The sequence below is a fragment of the Lissotriton vulgaris genome, chromosome 8 (genome assembly GCF_964263255.1).
Source record: "Lissotriton vulgaris chromosome 8, aLisVul1.2, whole genome shotgun sequence".
In the NCBI taxonomy this organism is placed as follows: domain Eukaryota; kingdom Metazoa; phylum Chordata; class Amphibia; order Caudata; family Salamandridae; genus Lissotriton; species Lissotriton vulgaris.
Genome location: NC_141696.1, coordinates 1225975579 through 1225996470, shown reverse-complemented (window position 1 = coordinate 1225996470; position 20892 = coordinate 1225975579). Strand labels below are relative to the sequence as shown.

Below are 20892 nucleotides of genomic sequence, written 5' to 3'. Positions count from 1 at the left end.
TTTAATACCAAAATCCGTCCCTGTACCCAAAACAACCTCAGATGCAGAAATCTGATATAACAAAGCGGAGCATTCAGCAACCAGAGAGTAGATACGCACAAAGTGTTTTGGTATTCTTTTTCCCTCCCCTGAAGTGCACCCCAAATATAACCTGTAAAACCAGCATACCTGTCAGGCTAGTCTCGACACTCCAGCAGATTCTGACACGGACGTCAGCAAGAGGCCAACTGTGATGGATGCAAGTCAGGGATAGAGGGAGTAATGAAGGGTGGAGGCTTGGTTGTTAGCTACCTCTGCAACAGGGTAGACCTCTTAATTTAATCAAGCCTTTGGGACCAGTCAATAGGCCATCCTATCAGGGGCACAACAATGCCTCCCCACACTCAAGGCCTTTTGTCCCTGTCCTGCAAGCAAGTTCCCACCTCATTCATGCCCATTCAAATTACTGCCTGGCAGAAGGGAGCCTTCAAAATGCAGGGTTATGTTCCAGGAACTACAAGCAGGGTAAAACTTTCTAAAAGTTAGTTTTCCGGAATATCTAGAAAATCTAACTTAACCATTGATTTGGATTTTTGATAACTAAACTTAAAAATAGTTGTTTCATTAGTTTTCTAGATAGTCGCGTTCCGTACATACAGTATTTAATTACATCCTACTGCTTTCCTATGGAATAGCCAACACTGCTATAGTGAAAATAACTTGTAGGTGCTAGTCACTGTAAGGACGTTTACATGAGTCCTGCAGCCCAATGTTGACATCTAGCTTACCGGCATTGGTTTCACTTTGGGCGCCATTTACTAGGGACTTGTAGATAAATTAAATATGCCAATTTGACTATGTTGAAAGGAGGAGCACAAACACTTTATAACTGGTTAGCAGGGGTAAAATGCACAGAGTACTAGAGTAAGAAAAATTAGGGCTCCGCAAGAAAGCAAATACATTTGGGGTGACCATTCGGGAATGGTAAATTTCTACCAACTGGTAAGTAACTTTGTACTAACTCTTTATTGAACGTTTACTTAAATGAGCATAACTCCAAATGGGGCTTCCTACCATTGTTTGTTCAATAAATGTCAAAAATGCAAATTCTTTAAGTGTATTTGTTTATATAATTGTTTTGGATATATGACTGTAAATGTAAGTGCCCTGCACACAATAATAATAATAATAACATGTTGTTGTTGTGTATACACTAAGTATTGTTTGGTAGTAAGCCTCTTGTGTGCTGTAATCAAAATGAGGCCACCTCTTAACTACAAAATAATGTAGAAAGTAAATAAAGTATGACTTTCCTAGCTACAGAATTCTCATTCAAACCTGAACAGCACTAATTTATGGGACAACGTACTTTGGAAAGTGTTTTTGTGAAGAAGATTCTATGTTCTTGCACTTGCATGTATCTTTTTAAAAAGTTTTAATTTAGTGTTCCAATTGTAAGTCCTGCATAAGAACTTTTATAAATTAAAAAAGCGGAATTTTGCTTTCTGAAAGTTGTATTTTAGTCTTAAAATTCTAATAAAAGTGTTTATTTTCTAGAGCAATGACAACGATGAGCGTCTGCAAGTTGTTAAACTGTTAGCAAAAATGTTTGGGGCAAAGGACTCTGAGTTGGCATCTCAAAACAAGCCTCTTTGGCAGTGCTTCCTGGGGAGGTAGTTTGTTCTTCTTTTTTATTTCTTAAAGTATAATCTGATGTACAGACTGATGTTTCTTTATCTTTATGTTCTGTGATTGAGTGATCATTTTTATTTTAAGTCTAATGGAAAGGTTTTTGATCCTCAAATTCCCTTTGGATTGTGATTCTGAATTACCCCTTATGACATTAGACAACTGTTCCTGAGATGATTTATGACAATTCACTAGAGCAATTGTACTTCTCCATGACTTTTCAGAAACTCGTCAATTTTTGGTATGTTTTGAAAAGCCATTCATTTAAGTAACAGTACATTGGTCGCACTGGAGAACAGAATTTCAGATTAGCTAAGAGGAACTTTATAGTTATTTTTTCTTTTTTTTACATCTTCCCTCTGTATTGATAAATGTTTTTTGTAATCAGTTTAGAACTTTCACCCTTTATTAATTTGCTGTACTCCGTTCAGTGTTTAATTGCAGATTTTTAGGTGCACACTGTGGTATTCGAGAATTACTTTTAAACACAAAGGTGTCCAATTACTGAGTATTCACGATCATTTAAAGTTTTTCACATGAAGCACACTAAAACAGGAAGTCTTCGAAAGAAGAATGACCTCGCTCATTGTGAGAATGCGGTTCTGACCATCTGAGCTGCCTTGATTTTTTGCTCTTTGAAGACCTGTTTTGTTTTTTGCTTTTACTGTGGGAGTGCCTCAAAAGCTGGGACTCACCGACAGTGAACTCATGATAAAATAGACTGCATGTGGATTTCACCGGTGTCCGCCTTGTGAGATAAGGTCACTGCGCTGCAGCCAGGGTAAGGGGCACCGGACTGGTAAAATGTGGACAAGTGTGCACTTGTGTAAGAGCTGCGTGGGGGAGATTCCTGTTGTGCGCAGCCCAGGAGCTGGTACAGATAGAATGGTGTAGCAGGGATTATGCAGATTTTGGTGGTGACATGGAATAGGCTTTATAATGTGGGAAGAGACACATGTAAGGGAAAGTCCGTGTTCTTTACTGTGGAGACAGAGATCACATGGGGTAGTTTTGGTTCCCTAGGGCCTACAAACTCCAGACGCGCACCAAAGTACCCTGTAAGTTGTGTAAAAATAATTATTCTGCTGAGTCTAAAGCCATATCTCTACTGCTTATGGGTCATCCAGAAATGTCATATTCCTCTGACTCAGCTCATAACCAGAGTACGGCCGGGTGTGGCCCTGCCAGGTTGGATTAATTACCTTCCTTCCCAAGCTGTAGCATCAGAGGCCTAACCCTTCACTGCAAGCATTCCCAAGGGCGAAGGTCTTCTCTCAAGGAGGGAGAGATGGGGTGAAGCTGCAGGGTATTAGTCAGCAGCTGTCACCCGGTGCCAGGCACCAGGCCTGCTCTGGGGCCGGGCCTTTGTCAGCAAGGGGGCTTTTGAGAGACCATTTGGCATAAGACCCTTGGCCAATGCCATCTTGAAGTATTTCAGAGGCCTGTGCAGGAAGGAGGGAGCAGAGGCAGAGAGGTGATGTGTCGCTGCAGGATCGGGCAGAAGTGCCTTCCTGCCAGCCCCCTCCAATTTCTCTTAAAAGGTCTTGCACAAGAAGAGGAGTGCTCTCTGGGATGTGGTCTTGCTGAGGAAGACTGGTGCTTGAACCTGGCGCCATGGGCAGTTGGAAGGACTCTGGACTGCTCCTTTGAAGAAGTACAGGGCCAGTGAGAAGAAGCCTGGGCCTCAGTGCAAGGAGAAGAGAGGCCCAGAAGGAGAGCCAGGCGGAAGGCTGGCGCAGGGAGCCAGTAAAGACCGCTCCTTGCTGATTCACCCTCTTGAGGCTAGGAGGGTGGTGAAAAGTGCTCCAGGTGGCTAGGGCTGGCCACCAGGAGCGAGAGGAAGCCAAGATTGTCGGAAAAGGCCACACGGGCCGAGATATGCCCCCAGAAGGAAAGCGATTGTTGACATTTTCTGGGACTGACGACTAAGCTCGTGGGGCTCCGCCATCGGTATTTGATGTGCCCTCCCCAGAAGAAAGGGATGCTGGGGAGTGCCGTCACTCCCCCAGTGAAGGTGCCTACGGGACCCTGGCTCTCAAACCTAGGCCCCCCCACAAAGGAAATTCAGAGAGCCTACCATGGGCCCGACAAAACTTGAAGCAGGGGAGCCCCGTGGTACCAGGGGCCCGGGACCCCCAACTCTGGGCCCTGCCTAAGAGGAGGCCGGGGAGCACTGGCACACTCCCTGTGAAGATGGGGCCCAGTACCCTTCCTCTGGCCACTGTGTCAGTGGAAGGGAGGAAGGAGTGCCTCCGCACTCCCCCCGCAGCAAGAACAAGGAGCCACGGCCAGCTGCAGAGTCCGTGTCTGCCCGCAGGAGCGGGTAGACCAGAATAGAGGGCCGGCTCTTGCGGCGGCAGGCGAGGTTGCTGGGCAGTCGGGGTGCTCTCCACCTTACCTGCGCATGGGGTGCGCGGGTGGGAACGGGCCCCCGAGGAAGCAAAGACTTAAAGGAAAGAACCCTTCAAGGGCTATACAAGTTTTGTAAAGCATATCTAATGCTGGAACTTTACTTATGCTGCTGATGCTTAGGACTGCACTGAGGTGCGAGAGGTTAAACATGGATTGTCATCGTGGTGACATCCCCTAGGCTTGGAAAGGTGTAATTGCACTGGTGGTGTTTATACGTAATGTTGTACCTTTTGGGGACTGGAAGTCGCATGCAGTATGTGAAATAAGTAATTAGGAAATATGTTGCTAGGCATTCCTGCCAGGGTGCCTGGTTGTAATTGCATAATCATGTGATTATGAATGTGAAGCCTTATATGGACTTTGATTGACTTGCATTATACCTGTTACAGATTTGATAAGTACCTGTCATTATAAGTGATCCCTAGACATGTAGTCTTGCTAGTGGATTAGTTGAACAGCCAGACTGTCAGCCAATGTGATTAAAGTGTGTATACTGTATGGTCATTATGAGATGCGCAGTCATGGTTATTTGTCACTATTGCAGGTGGTCCCGATATAAATGCTTGTTGAAATAATGGGGTGTGCCGCCACTGGGGTGGTGCAAGTGGGAAGGGCCCTCGCTCTAGGTTATGGTCAACCCGCTGCATTTGGGGGCAAGATAATGTTCATACATGTGGTGGTGGTACTAGACGCCCTCTCCCCACCCCCGTGGGATGGGTGGAAATGTTACGCAATGTCAAGACTTATTTCCAACAGCTTATGTATATTTGTAAATCGATGCCTAGTATTGAGTAGTGTGTGTGTGTAATAAATGTACTCTTCCATTTTATAAAGAAAAGTTCAGGCTGAACAATCCATTATTGAGTGTTATTTCTGAGTACATGGTAATAGTGATTACTAGCCCACACCACCTCCCTTGAGTAAGCCTTAGACTGCTTTGCAACACTACCCTCTGAGAGTCAGGTGCAACAATGGGGTGTTTGGTTCCCAGTGAAGGACAAATGTAGACCCATTATTTGTGCAGGCCTCACAACTATTGCCTCGTTTCCCAGCACCCATAAATGTTATGCAAAAACTGGCTTCTAGCTCTCAGAATGTAGGAAGTATTTCAAGTCAGGGATAGGCTCCAAGACCAAAGTAGTTGGGAAGAATTTTTTGGGTTTAAAAAGTTGTACTTCAACAGTCATTTGGAAACATGAAAGCAAGTTATTTGGTAGGCTAAGATATTAAGCCTTTAGAGTAAGGTTTTTCATGGTATTTGTGTGAAAAGTTGGTGGTACAGATACACATGATCTGCATATTCCTGCCATTTAGTGTTTTCTCTGACATTTTCCGGTTGGTTTTCTTTAAAAAAAGTCTTTCTAGTGCTGTGACTCCTCACTTGGTGGATTAGCACGTCTTCCTCCTGCCTTTGGGTGCCAGTCAGCACAGAGAGAAGACTTAGGAATCACAGAAGCATCCGCCCAAAGTTGTTGAATCTTCCCAGCAGCAAAGGCACCACTGAAGCCTTCATCAACACCCAAAATACAGTTAATGGATAACATGCTTGATCGTGTTGACGCTAAAAGCAGTCGACAGTCTAATATCTGCCAACCGCCCCCCCCCCCCCCCATGGTGATTTAGATTCGTACCATTAACCTGTCGGGTCATACCCACCCGATTATACATAGGCCTACTATACGGTCATGACACAGGGTGCACCTTGCATATGGTGTACATGCATGCCATCTACGAGGAAGAGGACTTCCTCAAAGAGACGCTCTATCTTGGAGTTGGAGTGGACGGTACAGCTTTTACCAATGCTCAAGGGCCTCCTTAAATCTGCTGCTAAGACCTTTAAAGAACCCATTCAGGCGAAGGCAGTATCTCCCATGGTTGAGGAAAAAGTGCAGACCTTCATCCAGCGTACATATCTAAGTGAAAAGCCACGTTTTTATTTATTTATAAAGTTTTATATAGCGCAGTCTTTTTTCCCCTCTTGCACCGTCCTCCTTCGACTCCCTGGTGTTCCGTACCACTCATAAAAGGGCCTCCGCTTAGGCTACAAGTGATTCAATGGGCCTGACAAGGGGAGCAGGAAAATAGAAATAGCGAGCGAGACGGTGGCCGTAGAGGCAGTAGTCCTCTGGTTTATAGCCAACTCTTTCGGGTTCCTCTTCTGTTACACCAGGTCTCAGTGGGAGAAGGTGCAGGAACTTGTGAAGCACCTCCTGGAGGAATTTAGGAATATGGAAGAGAACATTTTGCTTGAGTGGCAAGATTACCTTGAACGCCAACATTTGTTGTGCCCTTGGTGCCGCGTACGCAGTTTGAGGCATTACCATTAGCGCCATCTTCGAATATCACGCCTGCCTCCACATCTCGGGTTTTAAACCGGAGGTCCAGCAGCATCTTCTCACATTCCATTTCATGCGAAAAATCTATTTTGGCCACAGGTTGATGAGATGCTGGAAAAAATCATAAAGGAAACTGAGATTGTATAATCTATGGGTGCCCTCCAAACTTAAGCTACTATGGATCCTTTTCGAAACAGCCTAGGGAAGGAACCAAAGCCTTTTCCCTCGATCAGCCTCAATCTTACCAAAGACAGCAGCTGTTCCTCCACTAGCAAGCAGGAAGGAGTTACACCAGGGGTGCCTACAGGGAAAAACCATTAACGGCAGATGGAGCGGCGTTAAGGAGCCTTAATCTCTAAGCACCTGAACTGTCTTTCCAGAATATTATCTACTACTTCTTGCACCTGCCGAAATCAGGACGCATCAACATTTCCATACGGGTACATTTAGCTGCCATGACGGCCTCCATGCAAAACGGGGGAACATTCTTTCTTGTTTAGGATGCCCGTAGTAAAAGAGTCCATGGAGGGCTGCAAGAGGATTCTACCTCTGAGTACAGTCCGCCTCTGTGTGGCCCCCTTTCGTATTTTTAACATTTCATTAAGATTGTTAGTAAACCCATGATACAAAGCAAAGAACGAATTCATTGACTTGCATGCTTTCAGAATGTGGTATATAGATCAGCAATCACTGAAAATCATAGCGAGTTGTTGCAAGCATTAGGCCAATGTATTTGTTGTAATTGGTGAATAAGTATAAGCAAAGTATTTCGACAAAACAAGTAACACACCAGGTGAGGAATTATGAGCAGCATTTTGAAGAACAGAGAACGTGCGACTTCCTGCATGCAGAATAGAAGTGGATTTTTTTTGTCAGTTACTTTACAAACCTCTACTTGAAAAAAAGACCATAAAATCCACTAGTCACACTCCAAGCATTACATCACAAAAATTTCATGTAGGTGTTAACAAAAATATTCTTAAACTGGATCTCGTCGGAATCATCAACAAAAATATCTAAAAACAGTTACATTAACATGGGTTCTCTTGATAAAAGACAAGTATCCAAATATACAAATTTGTGATATCATTATATGTGACATATTCTCACGTTTACAGATGGCAAATGATTCAATTTTTGTATGGTGCAGGCTTCAAACTTAGTTGTTAGTAGCCAACACTTGTTCTGTGGGAAACAGGCTTCTTCAGGGCTGTGCATTTAGAAACCGCTAATTAATCATATTTCACAAGTGGCGTGTCATGCTAGCTCTCCCTCTTATGTTAAATATTATCTCAGGCTTTATAACAAATGTATATATCCATGAATTGCATCCATCATACCATCGGAAGACTCAATTATCGGTTCCACTTCTATCTGATTGGCAAACTCTATTGCAGCGTGCAGTATAGATTCACTAAAGAAGTACACACTTCCTTTGTTAGAAGTAGGTTCTTCCTGTCCAGCTTGTATGTGCTAATTATTTCTGCCTTCGCAAACCAAATCCAACAGCGTAGCTTTTTCCCTATTCTGTTATGATGTAGACCCCCTACACCATCATACATAGAATTCTACTTAGATTTTCACTTGGGAATATACGGAAGGTATCCATTTGGCATACTATCTAATGGATGAGATCCTGCTCTGTGCTTATTCTGGTCTAATAAGCCAAACCAGCAGGGCACTTATTTTGTCACCCTCAGTATGGGTGGTGGCCTCGTGGTCCTCATAGTTGACATGATAACGCTGTTCAAGCAGGGAGACTTGTTTTGTGTTTGCTATTTTGAGAGTTTTTATGAGCGGCATTTAACATTGTTTTATTTCTAACATAAGCAAGTAGTTCTCAACTCCCTGTAATTTTGTCGACTGCTTTGCGGCTCCTGCCAGTGCGTGTACAGTGTCCTCTAGTTGACACCTTAAATGCTTCCTATTCGATCGAAAAGGTAAAGAAGAGGTGTTTTGGTTGGATTTCAAGTAGTCACTAATTCTCTCACACTGCTTAGCTAGAAACACAGCATATTAAAGCATGGAGCTCTGCATCGGTCATGTTGGGATGGGAGCGAGAGGTGCAACTTTCACCAGCTGAACTCAGCCTGCAATACATTGAAGTCGGAAATGGTTCTGCTTTAATAGTCAGTACAGGTTATAAGGAGGCATATAGACGTAGAACACAACTCTATATAGTCTAATGTACAGCTGATGTGACGGTAAAGTAGAAGGAGTAAATCCCGACTCCATATGTTGTTTAAGGACCAATTCTACAATCAGCAAGATAGATTATTGGTTTTGAGTGATGTAGGTGCTTGACGAGTCTGCCAGGGGAAACGTCTAGCACACCATAAAGTCCCCTCTACATATCCAGGGTATATTAACTGATTGCGCTAGTTGGTCTGATAATCTATTTAGAAAAGGGAATTGATCCAAATTGGGCGCATATAATAGAACAACTCGACAACCTTGTATTTGCCTCTCAACTATTGCACATCTACCCTCTCTGTCTAATAGTGTGTCTGGCTGAAATGGAACACCAGCTTTTATCCAAATCAAGGTTCCACAGGTGTATGTGGAGTAGTTTGTGAAAAAGATCTGCCCCTCCAGTGCTTCTGAGGTGTTAATGCTGAGTGCTGCGTGTAAGGGACTACGTGTTCCAAGAAGCTTGCTGAGCATCCGCTGGGCGTGAGGAGAAGCCCCATGATCCTTGAGCCCTACAAAGTGCTTTAAAAGCCCTCACTGCGCGCGGCGCGCCTGGGCCAAGGACAGGTTCATCCTGTGTCTGGAAGAGGCTAGGCTGGGCCACCCCTCTTGGTCTGTCCATCTTGTGGGCTCCAGATGCACAGTTATGTTATGTTATCTGGAATTTATAGAGCGCACAGCTACTCCCAGGAGTGTCCCGACGCTGAGAAAGAGACCATAATTACATCAAACAGAGATCCGCCCTTGCCACAGAAACGGGTAAGCCTATCTCTGGAAAAGCCATGTTTTCAGATTCCGCCTAAAAGTCAGGAGGTCCGGGATCTGTCTCAGTGGGGGAGGGAGGCTATTCCAAAGTCGAGATCCTACTGCTTGAAAAGACGGGGAGTCCCCTTGTGCTGTCCTGAGGTTTCTTGACCTTTTTCTCATTATTGTGTCAAACCAACAGAGTCATGGTTAAGTGTAAGCTTCCGGGGATAGAGATCTGGCGGATGTCACCGCCGAACAAGGTGGAGGTACTGTCCCTACACTTGACTCCTTTCTAGCGCAGACGTCCTTATCAGAAATCGATCTAGCAGAGAGACTTCTATTCCTCAACTTGTGTGAGGGCCCTAGTACATCCTTCGCCCTACCTTTCGCTCAGTCGGACCTTCACTCAGCAGTGGGTTGGGAGAATTTCCTGTGTTGTGTGACCAGCAGCCCAACGCTTTGGATTACCAAGTACCTGCTTCCGGGACTGTTACACAGACCAATGCTAAACCATTGAGTAATATTGTCACTGGTTCCTGTGGCCCTTCAATTAAAAGGATATGCAATTCCAAACGGGGTGGGGGGCAAACTAAAACAGGTAGAGCAGGAAGGGCACAAGGGGACATTTGCAGTTCACTCGATCCTACTTTGCCAGAGCCTACTTTACCAGAACCCGTGCCCAGTCATGCCACCCCTCCTAGTACCGTTATTGTCACTACCAACACTGATTGGATCTGGTTACAAGAGCACATCATAGCTACAGTGTGGCTGATTGTTACTCCTCTAATAGTCTGGTTGCTGAATTTGAAGGACACAATGACACAGTTGTCCTTGGCGCGGCCTACGTTTTTAGCTCAATCAGCACCTGTTCAGAGGGCAGCAACTGCTCCAGTCAGGCCTATGACTCTGAATGCTGACCTCACCTTAGGCCACTCTTCTAAGCCAGGAGGTGTGCCAGCTACTAATGTTCAGCCTCCTCCATTCAGTGGTGTGGGAGCCCCACCACCAGGCATTGTCAGTAGAGTGGAGTGGTATATTGTTGCATTGAGGCTCGGGCTAAAAATAGCCCAGAGGAGTTGCTTCATCCACAAAGACGATTTCTAATAAGACGTCTTACCTTCCCACCTGAAAGCGGCCCCTATGTAGCTGTATTGACCAGTGTACTGTATCTTCAGTTCTCCAGGGAGGAAAATAAACTCAAACCGAAAAAGAAAGTTTGTCACTGGCTGTCCTGTAATTCTGATTTTAAAATGAACAAATGTGATGACATTTTGTTTGTTAGGAGGGCAGTGTGGGTCTGTCCTGCTGAAAAACAACTTGGAGGAGATTGTGATGTTGTTACTTGTAAAAACTCTGGCCTATTGTCTAATACAATCTGGTGTTAGGAGGAATATTGTTCCCCAGGGCTACTTTAATCAACCTCTACAATCTAGGTGGGGGAGTGGCCAAGAGCCTGTGTGCTCAGGTCTGTTGAGTCACTCAGTCCCACAGTTACTACATCAACTCACTTTCTCCCTCTGTCTGATTTGTCCAACATAGATTGATGCCCCAGTCTCATCTGGGATTTCTTGGAGCCCTGTGCTCAAGAACTTGCGATCCCCAGGGGCCATATTATCTCCCCAGCTCCTGTCATTAGTAGCCCAGCGCCAGAAACCTTTAATAGCCCTAGTCTCTCTAACCCTGGAGTTTAATTTGGGCCTCCCACGAATCTCCGTTCTTGAAATACTGCTGGTTTAGCCTTCAAACTCGCCTATGATGGTCGGCGTAAGTTCATTGATAATTTCAATCTTTGTCTCTGTCAACAGACAAGGTGCCTATCCCCTTTGTTTCGCCTAGGCTATGCTAATTTGTTCCAGGCTGCCATTTCCACAGGGAAGGGGCGCCCTTCAGCTTGATGTTTGCTTGAAGGATTGTTATGTTTGTGCAGCTCTACAAAGTCCTTGCAAAATAATTCCAGTCCTTCACAGTTCTTTCGAGCTTCCTCCAGTTAGCAGATCACCTCTAAGATTGCAAAGTCTTTCCTGAGAACCTTGAACAGATCCTCCATGAAGCCCATTCTAACATCACTGTTGTCACTGTGGAGTTGCTCATTGCTCGGCCTAGTCTGCTGTTTATCCACATATTTCTCTTGAGGCAGGGCAGTCACTTTTCAGACCAGCACATCTCAATACTTTTTAAGACATTGGTCTCTTTTGGGCCTTGTAAAGGACATGTTTATGGGTGTTGCTACGATGATCTCAAAGAAAGGAGAGCGGCCCCACTACTCCAAGAGACACAGGGTACCTTACACAGTTATATCATTAAAAAACTGTTGCTGCGATGAGCCTTTTCCAAGCACTCCATGTGTAAGCCGGGTACTACCAGGTCCTGGTGTTAGCCTTTGAAGGATTGGTTACAGCTTTAAGTTGCTATCTAGCACCTCTCAGAGTTAGGGCTATGCCTTTTGTGATGCACTATTTCATGGTGGCACTGGGTGAAAGGGGTGATTATGATAGGGTTGAAAAACAGGGGCGATCTAGGTCTTTCACCACTGTATTTGCACTGTGGCCCAGCCCTATCAAATTAGCATCCAGAATTTTCTAGTAGAGTGTGAATGTTGTTTATTGTCGGTAGCGTCCCTGGGATTGATCAGCTTTGCAACAATTGGAGATAGCTTGGTGTGTCCCCTGCACTTACCTGTGAGGGGTAACTGCACTATGTAAACTTGGCTCAATTCGTCATTTCCAAAGACTGCTGTGGAATTGCCCCTTTAGGCTGGTGATACAAGTATGAGCTTGCTGGGGTTCTTTGGGGCTTGTGTGGATGAGTGTGCAGAGCATGGGGTTGAACCAGGTCAGGCCACCCTTGTTGTGTGCCCCCATCTTGCCAATCCACTCATGATTATGGGCTGCAGAGCTTTAGCCAAGGCTCAGCACGCCTCCTGGTTGTCTGCATCTCTTCCCTGTGCAGACTCCAGTGGTCTTTTCTGTCCCAGTTGGGAGCTGCATGGCCAAGTAGCAGCTTTCCTTTAATGTGCCTCCACTTACTGACTCTTTACTATCCTCTGAGGAGACCCCCACAATTTCACTTGCACCAGACTGCTTGATTTCGTCAACTGGGCCCCATGGGCACCGCCATTTTTTTTGTTGATAATCAACTTTATTAGGTATATGAAACAGTAGAATAGAGTTCATTGGTTGCAGCTCACAAATCAACATATACATCGGATCTGAATCAATAAGAGAAGTAGACGGGGCCGGTCCACTCCAGTCCACCATCTCATCCTGTATTATAGTAATGGCAGATCTTACGACATTCAATACAACTAGACTTATGGCGGGACCATGTTGAACCATTTCCCCCATATTTTGTGGAACAATTCTGGAGAGCCTCTGGATACGAACAGGGCCTCCTCTTGGGTGCCGCACCAATCCACCCCCCTCCTCCACCCCTTTACAGTAGACGCCGCGGCGCATGACCAGTACAGCGCTATGTCCCTTTTGGCCACAGCCACCGCCGTTCCCAATAGGCGCTTGTCCATTCTGGAACCGTCCAGGCCATCAAAGATCCCCAACAGCATCCGCAATGGGTCATGTGGTACCTCCCATCCCAGGGCCTGTGTGAGCTCCCGCTCCACCCCCCTCCAGAACCTCCCCAGCACCGGGCAGAGCCACACCATGTGGTAGAAATCAGCAGGGGATGACCCGCATTTCGGGCAGTTTGGGGAGGGTCGTAAGTGGGCACGGAAGAGTCGCTCGGGGTGAGGTAGACCGCGTGTAAGTAGAATATCTGCACCAGGCGAAGCCTGGACGACGTGGTCAGAGTTCTGGGAGCCATAAGGGCATCCCTCCAATCTGCCTCCTCTAGGGGGCCCACCCAACCTTCCCACTGAGCACGCAGCTTATCTAAGGACGCAGGGCCATTATTTACTGGGAGCGATAAATGCGGAACACTCCTCCCTTACCCAGGTTCCCCATCATCACCTGGGCCTTCAGCGGGCTGAACTCCGGGAGAGTAACTGGTGAGGGGAGATGTGTGTGGATGGCGTGGTGCAACTGCAGATATCGAAAGTGTTAGGCGTGGGGTAGGGAATGGCACTGCTGCAGATCTGCAAGGCACGGATATGGTGTCCCACCCAGACGTCGCCAAGGACCGAGATGCCAATAAGATCCCAGCGCATGAATCCGTTCAGGGATGCAACCTCCCGGAGCCAGGTGCCGTGCCAGAGCGGAGTCTGACGAGTGAGTTTAGGGTCCCACCCTGCGTGGCGCAGGGCGGCGCGCCAGGCCAGGAGGACCGTTCTTGTGATGGGCACTATGGACTGTGGCACCGGGCTTCCGTATAGGAACGCCCGAATCTGTGGAAAGTCCGTAGCCTCGAGCTCCACGCTGTACGCTGGGTCGGACCAGCCGCCCGCGTACCAGTCGTGGATGACTATCAGTTTAGTGGCAAGGTAGGAGAGGTAAAGGTGGGTCACCCCCAGGCCCCCATCGAGGGGGGGATGCGGCTGTGCGCCAGGGACATCCGCAGTCGTCTGCCTCCCCAGAGGAATCGGGACAAGGTCCTGTTGAGTTCTCGGACCCAGGTGCGGGAGAGGGAGATGGAGATGTTTTGTAGGATGTAGAGGAAGCGGGGGAGGACCATCATTTTAAGCAGAGCGCTTCGTCCTAGGGAGTTGAGGGGAAGGGTTTGCCATTTTTTAAGGTCCACCTTCATCCGGGTCACCAAGGGTGTGATATTCAACGTCCACTCAAGTTCCGGCAGGAGGGCAACCCATATTCCCAAATATTTAACTGAGTGGTGTCTAAGGGGAATAGACGACTGCCAGTCAAAGCATTCCCTTGAGGGATGCAATGGGACCAGTGTGGATTTGGCCGCCTTGAGCCGGAGCCCAGAAACCCTTTCGAAGTCCACGAGGATCTGCTGGCACCTGGGGCCCGAATTTGCTGGATCCGCCAAGTATAGGAGCACGTCAGCGTAGAGGGCTATTTTGTCTACATGGCTCTCGTTCCAGGCCCATCCCTGGACAAGGTGGTCCTGCCGGATGAGCGCCGCCAGGGGCTCGATCGCTAGCGCAAACAGGAGTGGGGAGACGGGACACCCCTGGCACGTACCTCTGCAGATCGGAAAGGCATCGGAGAGCGTCCCGTTGACAAGCACCCGGGCCCTGGGGCTGGCGTAGAGGACCTTGATAAGGCGGCAAAACAGCAGAAAGGCATCGGAGAGCGTCCCGTTGACAAGCACCCGGGCCCTAGGGCTGGCGTAGAGGACCTTGATAAGGTGGCAAAACAGCGGGCCGAAGCCCATCGCCTTCAGCACATCCTGCAGATAGTCCCAGCCCACCGCGTCAAAGGCCTTCTCGTAGTCGAGAAAAAGGAGGGCCAGATATGGGGACAGGCGGGCACGGTGGGCCAAGGCCAAGGGAAGGCAGCAAATGCAATGACTGGTGCCCCTGGCCGGCATAAAGCCGCATTGGTCGGGAAGGACCAGATCCTTCAGGGGAGGCTTAAGCCTCTGGTCTAGTATTGTGGCAAAGAGCTTGATCTCGGTGTTGATAAGTGAGATTGGACGGTAGTCCGCGCATCTCGTGGAGGGCAGCTGGGTCTTGGGGATGACTACTATCGTGGCCAGGTCCGATTCAGGGGGGAAGGAGCCATTCTTCGCCACATGCCGGAAGAGGATCAAAAGTCGGGGAGCCAGGCTATCTCGGAAGGCAGCGTAAAACTCTTGCGGGTACCCGTCTGGGCCGGGCGTCTTGCCAGAGTGGAGAAGAGGGATGGCCTCCAGAACCTCGTCTGATGTAAAGGGTCGCTCTAGGGCTTTTGCGGATTCAGAAGTGAGAGCGGGGAGCCGGGCACTAGCCCCGTCCAGGAGGGTGGTCGGAGTCGCGTCTGGCGGTCTCGCCTCGTAGAGGCGTGCGTAAAAGTTTGCAAAGGTTCTAGCTATGGCCGCGGAGGTCACCTGGAGGGTGCCGTCCGGAGCACGACCCTCTGGAATAATGCAATGGAATTTGGGATAAGAGACCAAGTTATGGAGTAGTTTGCTATTTTTGTTCCCCCAGCCGACTACCGCCACAACATCTGGGCCGAGTCCAAAGAGATCTAGCGGATATCTCCCTGAATCAGCGCCAGCTGCCGGGTGGGGTCCGCGCGCCCAGCGGAGGTTTGCTCTGCCTCCAGTCGCGCGGCCTGGGACTCCAACTCCGCGAGACGGGCCAGTTGGTCTGCCCGCTTGGCATGTACAAGCCCCCTCGCCTTACCAGTCTCCCACAGGGTCCCTGGCGAGGGAACTGAACCCTCGTTATTGAGAAGTAGTGGGTTTGTTCTTGTCCCAGCGTGTCCACCAGCGTATGGTCCTGCAGGAACCAAGCGTTGAGACGCCTGACCTCCCGCTGACCCTTCGGGGCAGAGCCAAGCCGGAGGGCGACGGGGGAATGGTCGGACAGTCCTCTGCGCAAAATAAGCGCTCCCGAGACCAGGTGGCAGTCAGTGGCCGGAAGCAGAGAAGGTCTATGCAGGAGTGGGTCCGGTGGGAAGCCGACGTATGGGTGTATTGTGCTTTGCGGGGATTCGAGACTCGCCATATGTCGCAGAGCCCCAGAGCCAAGGCCCAGCTCGACAGAGCAGCAGCAGCAGAGGAAATCCGGATCACGGACGGAGTCCCGGTCGTGTCACGGTGGAGCTGCATGACGGCGTTAGTCGCCTCCAACCACTGTGAGGCCACGTGGAAGGGAGGAAATAACTTGTGTAAAGCACCGAAGCGTCGGGGGCAGGAGGGTGGGCGGAATGTAGAGATTCAGGATGTTTAGAGGGCACCCCTCCACCATGCCCGATATCGCCACATAGCGCCCCTGGTCAGTGTATGCCTTGGCCAGGGTAAAGGGAAGGCCTCTCCTGAGCAGGATCGCTACTCCTCGGGATCCACGCATAAACCCAGAGTGCCAGACCGTCTCAAAGCCGTATCGGGCCAGGAAGTTACATTGCATGTCTAAGAGGTGGGTCTCTTGGAGAAGGACGTCCGCCGCATGGCGGTGGACCGCCTGGAGAATGGCTGTGCGTTTGATGCGGTCCAGGAGACCATTAATGTTCCAGGAGAGAACGTGGAGGGGCCTAATCAGCGTGTACGCCATTGGGGGGAGGGGAAGATGTGGGGGAGCATGGGATCGCCGGAAAGCGCTCCCAGAAAGGGGAGGCCAGCAGCGCTGCGCAGAGGCAGGAAGAGACTATCCAGGGGAGTTAGCAGTGCCGGAGCGCTGGAGGTCTGAGGATGCAGCAAGTGGGGGAGGGGGGGGGGGGGAGTGATTCCCCCCCCCCCCCCCCCCCCCCCCCGTGGCGGTCCATAGGCGGCCGAAAATAACAAAGTATGAGGCAACAGGAGGTGTGTGTCAGGCATTGACCTACCCACACATTTCCTCAAAAAGAAGAGCTGCAACCAGCCACCCGCAGGTAGCCCCAACAATGGCCGAGGAGCGGCTAAGTAGAGCCTAACCAAAAAGCGGCCCATAAGCGTTTGAAAACAACAAACCGATGGAAACCAACATACACCCTCCCCTCCCGTACTCCCCCCAAAGTCCCCCCACACTACACTTCAAAACAGGAAGCATCTGTCGCCCCGAAGTCCAAACAACCAAGAACACCCCCGCTAGGGGAAAGGTAATAAACTTAAAACGGTTAGTAGGGAGCAGTAGCACCAGTCAAGGGTTTGCTAAGGAGGACCCCCCTCCGTATGAACGGATAAATGCCAACAGCTTTAAACACTAGAGCTTCAAAGGTGAATGTGAGTCAAGGTGCCAGAAGCAATCTCACAAATGGCAGAGAAAATGTGGTATAAAGGAGAATAAGAAGACGGGGCAAGAGCACAAAGTAGGGGAGCGTAGACAGTTCGGGCCTCTATCCCCATGGGCACCCTCCCCGGGTAGCCAGTTCCTCCATGTTAGACGGGGACCCAGAGGGTCGGCCGAGTACAGGGGGAGAGGCCTCCGGTGAGGGCCGTCTCCGGCGATCGTACAGACAAGTAACTTCCCCCCCACAGATGGACACCACACAAGGATGAGTTCAACACTCTTTATATAAGATTCTTGAGGCAAGGTGATAAACGATACAGGGGGGTCAGGACACGAGGATCCTCCCAATTCTAGTCTCTGTAGGGGAAAGGGGTAGCGGGACAGTCTTAGTACCGGTCCGGTACCGGTGCGGCAAGAGGGAAGATCACAATCCTCGAGCTTGGGGGTCCGTAAAGATGGGCCGCGGCAGCGCCAGCAGGCTAGGATGATGGTTCACAACGAGGAGGGCCGCGGCAGCGCCAGCAGGCTAGGACGATGGTTTCAAAACGAGGAGGGCCGCGCCAGCGGGCTAGGACGATGGTTCACAACGAGGAGGGCCGCGGCAGCGCCAGCAGGCTAGGACGATGGTTCACAACGAAGAGGGCCGCGGCAGCGCCAGCAGGCTACGAAGATGGTGCTCGACGAGAAAGGCCGCGGTAGCGCCAGCAGGCCAAGACGATGGTTCACGTTGAAGAGGGCCGCGGCAGCGCCAGCAGGCTTCGGAGATGGTTCACAAGAAAGGGCCGCGGCAGCGCCAGCAGGCCTCCAAGGATGAGTTCCTCACGGTGTCTCTCGACTCCAAGATACAACTGCCTTCCTGCTCTGGAGCTGCCCCAGTTATAGGTCTGGTCTTCTTTGATGTCCGGACCCTCGCACTTGGAGGTCCGGGATGAGGGAGTCCAGACACCCAGCAGGAGGGTGGAGCCAGCGCCCGGGGAGGCCGGGGGCGATCGACACCTGGCGGAGGAGAGCCATTGACACTCCTTCTCCCATTGACCTGCCAAGTGGTCTCTTCACCCCTTAGGTGGATGGTGGTGCCTCGATGTCGGGGCCTGGCCAGGCCCAGGGTTGGGGTCGAGCCGAGGCCACGCGGCCTTGTTCTGTAGTGTCCAAAGATGGCGGCTGGGCCGGTGGCGCTGACGGGAGCCCGGGCCAGCCGATACTGGGGTGTTCGGGGGCTGGAGTTCCGTTGTGGACGGGTCGTGGGTTGCCCCAGCGGGTTGCCGGGATGGTTCTTGTCAGGGATACAGGGAGAGCAGAGGTCCAGGCCCGCCATGCGGGGAGGGAGCGGGCCGTCCACGAGGCCTGTCCAACACTCCGGCATCGAGCAAGGCGCCGAAGGATGGTCTGAGCAGACCCGGCAGGTCGGCCTCAGTCAGCAAAGACCAGACATTAGGTGATGTTGGTTCAGACCTCCACATCATTCAGGGTTCCACGGATCACAGGGCTGCAGGACAAGTCCGAGTCCGATCTTGCCTTCCGTAAGCTCGCACCGGAGGCCGAGGCCCCATCAATGACGACCAAGGAGGGTGAGTCAGCAGAGGGGGGAACGTCTTGACCCGTGTGCAGAGACTTGGTCCGCTGGGACCTTTCCCCTGGGGAGTGAGAGGCACCCTTCCTTCTGCGGCCCCGCCTACGAGATCCGGTGCGGCGCCGCCGTGGCTTGGGCAGTTGTGGTTCAGGTGGACAGTGGGCCTCCTGGCCGGGGATGGGGCCCGCCCAGGCCGGAGAGGGCGCTCCTCAGTAAGCCAGGTCCATGCCGACTGTGGGCTGTCAAAGAAGAAGGACTTGTCTTGTAACAGGACCTTAAGGCGAGCCGGAAAGAGGAGACCGTACCGCAGCCCCCATAGCCCTGAGCTTCAGTTTGACCTCATCGTAAGACCTCTGCTGGGACTGGACCTCCCTGGAGTAGTCCGAGAAGATCATTATTTTAGAGTTCTGGAAAAGCAGGGGCCCCAGGTCCCCGGCGGCCCCCAGGATGGCATCCCTATCCTGGAAATTGAAGATGCGAAGAATGAAGGGGCGAGCCGGGGCTCCAGGAGGTGGTTTGGGCGCCAGTGAATGATGGGCCCGTTCTATCGCAAACCATGGGGAGAGCTTCTCTGCAGGCATCCAGGAGCGGATCCAGGCTTCGAGGAAGACGGCGGTGGATCCCCGTTCCACTCCCTCCGGAAATCCCAGGAGGTGCAAGTTGTTACTGCGAGCACGATTTTCGGCGTCCTCCGCCCTGTGATGGAGCTCCAACGTCAGCGTCTGAAGACGAGCCACCTGGGTTTTCAGGATGGGCAGGTCGTCCTCCGCCGTGGAAATCCGAGACTCCGCCTCCGTGATTCGTGCCGTGGTGTTTCGGAGGTCCTGTCTGATGAGGGCCACATCCACCCTCACCTCTCCAATCTTGTTTTCCAAGGAGGCCTGGGATGTGCTGATCGCCTGGAGGATTGTGGATAAAACCCCCCCCCCCCCCCCCCCACTTCCCCTCCCCCCAGCTCCTTGTGGAGGCGTGAGGCCGGCACTGGGTTCTTGGCCCGTTTTAGTGAACTGGTCCATCCACATCTGGGTCGGGGGAACCGGATTCTGTGGTCTTCCCCCTGCCCAGGGTTGCAGCGAACCGGATGCCGGGGCGTAGGGGGTGGTTTAGTCTCAAGAGCTCACTCCGGAAGGCCAAGCCTACCGGCTTCCCAGAGGATTCAGAGTCCTCGGGGTCCAATGGTGGTGCAGCGGATCTGCTGCAGGCCGCAGTCCTCCAGACCTCCTCTTGCGGCACAGGCGGCGAGGTCCAGAGAGCAGGGAGACAGGGGGGAAGAAGGGGGGACGTCGCTCCTCGTGCAGCAAGGGACAGAGCGAGCGGTCATGCAGGGTGAGGTGCCGGTCAACTACGGGGCTCGGTCAGCCTTCAATAAAAGCGGAGCAAGGCCCCAGCGAGGCGGTCCACGGGCACAACGCCCGGTACAGTTCCCACACCTCCAAAGCCTTCGGTATTGGGCAGGAAAGGTTTCAGTGGCAGCGATGGTGGGCAGGCGAGGCGTTTCGGGGCCTCCGAGCCCGTGGAGAGCAAGTCCAGGAGGTAGGCGTCCAGCCGGTTCGATGCGTCCGCCGGCTGAACACCCTCAGGATCCCAAGGCGCCGGGTGAGAAAGTCAATGGCCGGGTGGGGTGGCCGCCTCCGCTGGCTGCGCGCTCGAGGCTCCCAGGCCTCCCAGCCCGCTCGAGCGACACACGGGTGAGGTCAATCGGGAGCCCTCTGTCCCGCCCCAAGTCTCTCCTCACCTCCGAGGGACTGTAGCTGCCCCTGGCCGCTTCAGGCCGTGGGGCGGGACCCATCGATGCAGCGACGTCGCAGCAGATCCAGGGCCGGCCTCGCAGGGTCGACACTCCTCCTCAGCGGCTCAGACGGGACGTCCGCAGGGGGGCTGTCAGCGCTGGCGGAATGTCTGGAGCCTCCAGGCCTCCCAGTCCGCTCAACCAGCACACGGGTGAGGCCCAAGGGGGGGCCCCGGTCCAACTCGAGCTTTCCCCCTCCTCCAGGGCCCCCAGCAGCATCTGGTCACCACAAGCCGCAGGGTCAGGGCCGGCCTCGCTGGGAGCCACCTGCCGGCACAGCAGTCCGGATGAGACGCCTGCGTCTCGTCCTCAGGCTCGGCAGGTCCGGCCAGCGGCCTCGGGGAGGGCCCTTATGTCCAGCAGGGTGGGTCCCGGCGGGGAGCGGACACTGCAGTGGCTCCACCCGCCCGGCGAAAAC

General features: G+C 51.3%; 1 protein-coding gene across 3 annotated transcripts in view; it reads left to right on the top strand.

The window, feature by feature from the left end:
- Positions 1–20892, top strand: part of PDS5B (PDS5 cohesin associated factor B) — a 772490-nt gene that overhangs the window by 189746 nt on the left and 561852 nt on the right. For all 3 annotated transcript variants that reach the window (XM_086935125.1, XM_086935124.1, XM_086935126.1), the window contains exon 9: positions 1537–1652. In XM_086935125.1, coding sequence (XP_086791251.1) covers positions 1537–1652 — 116 coding nt within the window. The remainder of the gene's footprint in view (positions 1–1536; positions 1653–20892) is intronic.